The sequence below is a fragment of the Callospermophilus lateralis genome, chromosome 9 (genome assembly GCF_048772815.1).
Source record: "Callospermophilus lateralis isolate mCalLat2 chromosome 9, mCalLat2.hap1, whole genome shotgun sequence".
Lineage (NCBI taxonomy): Eukaryota > Metazoa > Chordata > Mammalia > Rodentia > Sciuridae > Callospermophilus > Callospermophilus lateralis.
Genome location: NC_135313.1, coordinates 56147738 through 56156056, shown reverse-complemented (window position 1 = coordinate 56156056; position 8319 = coordinate 56147738). Strand labels below are relative to the sequence as shown.

Genomic DNA, 8319 nt, shown 5'->3' with positions numbered 1-8319 from the left:
AAAGTTTATCTTAAATTATAGACAAATAGCACTTTTTCATGTGATCATTGTATTGAAATATTATTGAATTTGCATGCATGTATAGTGTTCCTAGCTAAATAAGATTTTCTCTTTAGTTCAAAGACAGATTTCATGCTGAAATCTATATTTTGAATTAATCCCAAAGACATAAAAATATCAAATTTCTGCATAAAGGAAAAGGGACAAACATTACCAAATAAAAAGCATGCCTGAAAATTTGAAATGCCTCAAGGAACAACAATCTGGGTAAATATGGTTGAATTGGTAACCTATCATCCTAGAGTACTCTTGCCTATTGGAGTTTTTAAATACGCCAACTACAAAGGAAAAGTATTTCATGTTTGGTTGGTGTTGAAAGTAACATCTCTGTCAGCCTCTGTTCAGAAACAAGTAAGTTAGTAACATTTCATTTCCCATTTCCCATTAGTATTTATTAGCAAAGCTCAAAAAACTAAGGAAGGCAGTATTTGCTATAAAAATAGTGAATAAATGTTTCTGCTGACAATTGATATATTCCAGTTACATACTTCCAATGTCAGAAATCTGTTACAAGAAAAAATAAAATATAAGTTAGAGGATATATGCCAGGATAATTGGAACTTCAATGCAGTATTTGGTTTCTCCATCTAGGTAAAATAAATAGCCTATAGTTATACTTCTAAGTTAAACTATTTTCTACTCCTCATCCCCAGGCCCCGCCCAGTAACCTGGGGACCATCTAGCCACAGCTTGGGTATGTATTTACTTATATACTGGGGATTCCCTCAGCTGTGGGATCTCTTCCAAGAAACCTTTCTAGAATCAGTTTCAAGGTGGTCTTTAACCAAGACTGATTAATTTAAAATGAACATGGAACAAAGGACTCACGTGTGGATTTTACTATGTACTTTGTTACATAATACTTTTTAATTGTAGTAAAATACACGTAAAATTTGTCATATTAGCTTTTATTTAATTGTACATTTCAGCAACCTTCTAAGTGACTGTTGTGCAATCATCACTGCTTAGCCCTAACATTTTTGTCACTCCAAAATGAAATCCCATGTCCTTTGAGTGGTTATGCCCGTTTTCCCTTCCCCTTAGTCCCTAGTAACAACTAACAGGCTTTGTCTCTATGGATTTGTCTCTTCTGGGTATTTTTATAAAAATGAAGTCATACATCCATAGCTTCTGGCACTTAGGTTTAGCCTCTATTAGTGCTTCATTTTTATGGTTGTATAACACTCTTACTATATGAAAATACACATTCCACATGTTTATTCACCAGGTGATGGACATTTGGTTGTTTCCACTTTGGGGCTATTATGAATAGTACTATGAACATTGTGTAGAATTTTTTTTTAAATTGGTATCATCAATTGAACCCAGGGGCACTCAACCACTGAGCCACATCCCCAGCTCTTTTAAAAATATTTTTTTAGATACAGGGTCTTGCTAAATTCCTGATCCTCTGGCCTCAGCCTCCCAAGCTGCTGGGATTATAGTCACATGCCACCACACCCAATGTGGAGAAATTTTTGTTTGAATACATCCAGGCATGGAATTATTAAAAATTCTACTTACATTGTTGAGTTCAAATACTGGGTAATGCTGTTATAAGAAAATATCTAGGCTTCAAGAATCTTGCATTTGATAGACTACATGATTACTCAACTAAATGTGTAGTTGTAGTAGCTCTAGCAGTCTTCACCTTTTTTATTGGCAGTTCTGGGGATTCAACCCAGGAATTGCTCTAGCACCGACATGTCCCCACCAACCTCCCCTTTCCATTTTTTAAAATTTTGATAGGGTTTCACAAAATTGCAGTGGCTGATGTCGAACTTGAGATCCCTCCTAAATCACTTGGATTAGAGGTGCATGTCATTCATGCCTAGCCCTCACTTCACTTTGTTAAGTAGCAATATATGGAAGGATAGTGATTCTCAAACAGTATGCACAAAAATTACCTAGGATGTCTTTTAAACAAGAACCCTAGGGGCTGGGGTTGTAGCTCAGTGATAGAGAGTGCTTGCCTTGTATGCGTGAGGCCCTGGGATTCGATCCTCAGCACCACATAAAAATAAAGATATTGTGTCCATCTACAACTAAAAAAAAAATATATTTGAAATAATAATTAAAAAAACAAGAACCCTAGGTGATTTCTTAGGTAGTCTTTCCACCATGCTTCAGAAATTCTTATATCTGACAATTTTTTCTCAGTTGATATCAAATTAGGAAAAGAGAAGTAAATGGGTATAATGCAGCTTTCCTTCAAATAAACCCTGACAATCATATAAATAATATGATGGTACATTTTATTTGCTAGGGGAAAGATTCTTTCTATAATAGCACCACTTTTTTCCTTAAAGGTCTGACCAAGGAGTGACATGCAATGTTAGAAGCAAGGTAATGGTGAACCAAGGTGTCACTTCCAGGACTCCCACTACTAACATGCTAACAGCAGCGATAAACATTGCTTTAGCAGCTTGTGGCTTTTAAAGATATAACCAATTCAGTTCACTTTTTGATAATTTATTTTCAATAAGTAAGAAACTAGCTGCCAGTTGATTGACTCCCTTTCTTAGATAACAGATGGTGATTCATTACAGACATACAATTACTTAATGTGAGATTTACTAAAAAATAAAAATCACATTCCTTCCCAGTTTGTTTTCAAGTCCTAAAAAGTTGATTTATTTTTAGATCCAGCTGTGTAATACCACCCAAGTCAACTTGAAAAGTGATTCTGTTTCCAAGTATTCCAATTCATGCTAACCTTTAAAAAGAAAACCATCAAGGAATTAACTATCCTGTTTTAATTAGTCACATTTCATAGAAACTCAAAGGACTAAAATACTTCTCCTTATATGAATAAACAAAAGGCCCATGAATTACAATGTGCATAACACTATATAAAAGAATTCCCATAAAAATTACATTAGGCTCTTTTTTTAAACCACTGAGACTACTACTATAGCTTCCTCCAAATTGGATGGCATCTGCCTGAATGCATCTTCTTAGTGATGATCTAAATTTAGGTAAGTACAAATCACAGCAAAAATTAAAGTTTTCATCTTTAATGAAATGACTTTGGAAATAACGTACATTTCCATGACACCAACACTACAGTTTTTCGGAGTCACAGTAAGATACACAGAATTACATCCATAATTACTATGAATGCCAACATTTCAAGCAGTAATTTCTGTTACATGGCAAACAAGATCAAGAAAGCGACCATCAAACAAAAGAGACCCATAGCTTCAGACAAGGCAAATCCCAGGATAGCATAGGAGAACAGCTGCTGCTTCAGCGAAGGATTTCTAAAAGAGATACAACACATATGACTGTTACTTTGAAATATTAACTTTAACATACTTGGTAAATGTTAAAGAATCAAATTACTAGTGTGGTGATCTTATAAACTGGAAAGTCCACCTAAAGGGTATTTGCCTAGGTCTCTTTTGCTTCTTTCTACTTTTTGCCCCAATCCTAATCATAAGGCATAAAGGTAGGTAACTATCTGTTTATCAAATTATTTGTTTTTTTCAATGCTAAGGATTAAACCCAAGGCATAGGCAAGCAAGGCAAGTGCTCTACCACTGAACTACACCCCTAGTCCTTCTGTAGGTCAGTTTACATTCATTTTGAGGAATCCTGACATTTTTTTTATCCCTCCGTTTAAGTGAGATAATGCATATAAAGCCACAAAATAAAACATTAGATACACAGTGGGCACTTAATATAAAGAGTTACTATTATCCCCCTAGCTTTCTAAGTTTCCAACTATTTCTTTTAACTTATTAAAGTATAGAAATGATACCTGGCATAACCAATGATAAGGCTGCCAAAGACTGTTCCAATACCAGCACCAGAACCAGCCACTCCTACTGTTGCAGCACCTGCACCAATAAATTTGGCAGCAGTATCAATGTCTCTGCTGATTACACTGGTCTGAAACTCCCTTCGGATTAGCTGACGTTCACCATTCTGGGCCTCATTAAAAACTGTAGAGCCCTAGAGAACAGGAAGTAAAAGCAAAGGTCAAATCAGTAGTCACAATTATTTTAATTACTGTACTGTCAAAATGATAACTATTTCACTGCATTGCAGCTGAGTATGAACAGTAGTATGGCACAACAGAAATATAAGAGCTTAGAATAATTCTAAACTTGTAGAATACTGAAAATAACATCTATACATTATAAAGTTGTTAAAAATTAAGAAACAGATATAAATATGCTTTGTGTGGGAGGTAAAGGGGTGTACTCAGGTGAACCCTACCACTGAATTAAACCCCTAGTCCTTTTTATATTTTATTTTTGAGACAGGGTCTTCCTAAATTGCTCAAGTTGGCCTCAAACTTGTGATCCTCCTGCCTCAGCCTTCCAAGTCACTGGAATTTCAGGTGTGTGCCACCAAGCCGGGCTAAATATGCTTTTTAATACAATAGGTTTCTCAGTAACTGTGACTATTATAATCTTATATATTGGTAACTCAAAACTAGAGGTTTACATATATTTTTGGATAAAAGAGTAAAAAAAGACTGCCCTCAAACCAATAGTATTGAGACCCCCCCCAGCCCACCTGCACTATAATCAAAACTGTTAAGATTTATTTGGTAGTGTTATCTAATTTCTATTACTACTACTCTTACCTTTCCAGGTCTAGTCTCTGGTCGAGATAACACTGATACAGAAATTGGTCTGTAAGCAACTCTGGATCCAGCTCGGATCTATTAATGAAAAGATTCCAAGTATTAGAAATACAGACAATACTTCAATGACCTTTCTTGTATCATGAGTTCTAAAAAAGCATGTATTAAAAATGGATTAGATACATATCTATCTGTATTAACTCTTATCTTGACTGCTTGATCATTTTCAATACATGAAGCAATTTTAATAAAGTTTCATGCTAATAAAATTGCAGACTTGCTCCATAGTTTATAAATCTCTGGAAAAAAAAATTCTAAGAACAACTAGTTTAAAAGAATGAGTACTGCGCCAAATATTTCAATTATAGTGCCTCAATTCAGGGAACACCCCACACTCTTTGTGAAGTTTACATGGATTAACAGGTATATTAGGAGGGTCACTAATATAAAGTTATCATTTAAAATAGCACAACAGTTACTATGAACTCCCACTATTTCCAGGATGCCAGCTAATTATAAAATTACACAAGAATTTAAGCAATTTTACATCAGTTTAATAATCAGTGAATCTCTCATCATAAGGGCATACTCTAGTCCGGCTTCTCTGCCCTTGAGTGTCCACTACACTAAGGTCACAGAAAACCCTTTCAAAACAAGACTTGATTCTCTAAGACAAATCCTCCAGATTTAGATTTCACCTAATGCCTCCAAAATGGTTATAGAAATAATATCCCAGCGACAGAAAGAGTATGGGTTCCCCCACCGCCTTTCTCCACCCACGCATGGTAATGCAAAGTCCCTCCCTCTGCAGCAGCAAGTATGACCTACAGACAGACACTGGAGAGCGCTGCTGCGGGGAACTAGGCCTCAGCGTCCCCCTCCTTTGCCCCCAGTTTTCCAACCATAGCGTCCACCACAGCCCGACAGAGGGAAGTGGTGGGGGAGGGGCATTCCAGGTGGAAGAGCAAGGAGGATTTGACCTACACAAAGTGAGGCCTGACCGCTAGGCCTGGGCTGCTCTTTTCCGCCCTAATGGAGGAGGGCTGAAGTCTGAAATGTCCCAGGATTTAGGAGGAAGGCAAGAAAAGGGCATCAGGTTAAGGGGTGCGGGGACTGCTGTTCCTGGGAAGGCGGTGTGCCCCGCCCGCAGGTTGCCCCATTCAATAACCGTGGACTCTCCAGGCCCGCAGGCCTGGCCCTCGGTCCCCCGGCCCAGCCTGGGCTACACACCAGAGCGGGGGTGCAGGCGAGCTTGGCGCAGGCGAACATCTTAGACTCCTTGGGGCGGCGGGGTTGGAGGATCTAGGTGACAGGCGACGTGGGCTCCTCTCCCGCTTCCTCTCTGCGGAGGCAAATAGGCTTAAGGTCATGTGCTCTCCAGGGGCCTGTCCTTCCCACCCAGGCCCCGAGGGCCCCCATGCACGCCGTCAGCTTGGGCCTCGTGCCCAGCTAGGCAACAGCAGAATGAATGGGTCCCTTCTGGGCGCTGCTCCACCCTGGCCAGGCCCGGCTTCCGCGCCCTCCACTTACCTTCCCAGGAGGTGGCGGCGGCCGCGGCGGCAGAGGTCGAAGGAGTGGGGCTGGGCGCGCAGGCGCGAGGCGGCTCTTATCCGCGCCACAGCACCCGGATGGAGAAGGCGGAGTGTCGGGTGCACAGGGGAAGACGCTCAAGGTCACTTTGTAACAACTTTATTCGTAGCCAGCTGGGAAGGACAACCCTAGCCTTCCGGTGAAGGGCTGGGGAAATAAAGATATTGAAGACTAGCGCTGAAATTGCGGACCGAACAGGTGTTTCACTTTTGATCTGGCAGGATGATAGTGGGGCTTTTTTTTTTTTTTTTCACATTCACACTTTGTGAGATTTGGTCTTTTACCGGTTGCTACTTCTCTTTAGTAGAAGGTCTCCTTCCCGATCATTCTTCTCTGTGAAAAGGGGAAGGGGAGTGGGGGTGGGGCGGGGTGTTCATTTACTACTTGACAAGAAATTAGTGAAGCTATTTCTTTCAAGGAACCTGGAAAAGGGTTCCATAAGTATGGTTAATCTTCTAGCTGAAAGAGGGACGAATTCAGGGATTATATTGTTATTGCATGTAGAGTTTAGACTAAAGCCACTTATTTTACCATCTACTTTTGGTAACTTTGGACAAATTTTCTTCAGATGGATGCAGATATCTCAGAAAAACGACTTTTACTGAATTTCTCGTGTTGTTATTAGATCCTTGAATTTTGTAAATTTAATTTCATAGTTTTAATAAATGACACCTGGAAGTGATACAAGTCCACAAGAAAGTTTACACATCCAGGCGCTGAGAATGTAGTTCAGTGGTAAAATACTTTCCTACCAGGAGTGAGGGCCTGAGTTTTACCCCCAGCACTGCAAAAGAAAACAACAAGAAGAACAACAAAAAAATACTCAGGATGTACAGCTAAACTAAGTACACTGAACTTTGCCTACACCCCTAGCATGAAACAACATGAATCAAGAAAATCAACCTATAGCAATATAGTTAGCACAAAGATGCAATATCATCTACCAGCAATACTGGGGAGAAACCCTTAGAACTGAAACATGAAAAATAAGTAAGTCTTTACTGATCCAACATCAGACGCAAATTATTGAAAATAACATGAATGCTAATATTTTATTCTCAGTCTTTGCCCATAAAATAGAGATAATTCACATGTGCAGTTCAACAAGTGATTATTAGTTATTATTAGTTATTATTAGATATTATATTCTCATATAATTCTAACCTGAAGTATTGTGTTGTCCTGTGTTATCTACAGTAGAAAAAGCAGCAAGGCCCTATACATCAACAATAGATTCTCTATGGGATAAATTATTCTAGATAGATTTGTGTGCTAAGTTGGATTAAGTACCATTCCTGTCTCTTTAGCACAAAAATAATAGCAGGAATTTTTTTGAAGAGGGGCAGGAGAGAAGCTTGGATCCCTAACAGGGCTGCTTACAGATTACTTATGGACTAGATACCTATGGCAGGGAGAGACTTAAGTTCTGAAGCTCAGCTCATCTGTTGTGTTGAGGGCCCTATCCATGGTCACGCCTCCATAGTGCTATTCTAGATACAGTTGACTCAGACTGTGCTTGGTTTTCCATTACGGAAGGAGAGAAATGGATTTGGGGTGACACTGTGCCACATTTTGAGAGTGAATGTTTGCTCTGAGGAAGCTTGAAGAAAAAGGCACCTTCTGGGAGGACTAAGTAAGGCCATAAAGATGAGCAAGAAGTATCTAATCCTCTCAGTTTTTATTTTTTTTTTCTTAGACTGTGGGAACAGTCATAATAAGTTACCAGAAGTCACAGGGAAGAAAGAAATGAGGCTGTCAAGAGAAGTATGATGGATTATTTCCAAATGTAGCCCCAATAATCTGTCCTATCCTTAACCCCTTTTTGCAACATGACATTGCCACTTATCAGGCAATAAAGTCTGTTTTTCATCTCCTTAAATCTAGGGTCGCTCTTGCTTTGAGTTAGAGAGTATACTGTTGTTACTTTGGGGCCTACTGGGCCTTAATAGATATATCTTTCATTGGCTCCTCTGTGAAGCCAGCACAGGAAACACAGGTTAGCCTGCTGAATGATAAGGCACCATATGGACAGAAAAAAGAAGACTGCGTGAGAGAGAACTGAAGCACTAAAG

The 8319-nt window shown here is 39.2% G+C and overlaps 1 protein-coding gene across 1 annotated transcript; it reads right to left on the bottom strand.

Moving 5' to 3' along the window:
- Positions 1-2798: 2798 nt before the first annotated feature.
- Positions 2799-6296, bottom strand: Atp5mc3 (ATP synthase membrane subunit c locus 3). The gene is made up of 5 exons (XM_076866193.1): positions 6188-6296; positions 5888-5999; positions 4658-4735; positions 3824-4017; positions 2799-3323 (listed from the first exon to the last, which is right to left on the bottom strand). Exons 2-5 carry the CDS (start codon positions 5924-5926, stop codon positions 3209-3211), a joined length of 426 nt encoding a protein of 141 aa, XP_076722308.1. The 5' UTR covers positions 5927-5999; positions 6188-6296; the 3' UTR covers positions 2799-3208.
- Between the last annotated feature and the right edge of the window lie 2023 nt (positions 6297-8319).

What these genes read in the sequence shown, in the direction of transcription:
- Atp5mc3 (XM_076866193.1), bottom strand. Translation starts at nt 5,926, where the DNA reads ATGTTCGCCTGCGCCAAGCTCGCCTGCACCCCCGCTCTG. An exon ending in TCGCCTGCACCCCCGCTCTG is followed by an intron (nt 4,736 to 5,887) that starts GTGTGTAGCCCA and finishes TTTCATTAATAG; the next exon opens with ATCCGAGCTGGATCCAGAGT. An exon ending in CAGAGACTAGACCTGGAAAG is followed by an intron (nt 4,018 to 4,657) that starts GTAAGAGTAGTA and finishes CCTGTTCTCTAG; the next exon opens with GGCTCTACAGTTTTTAATGA.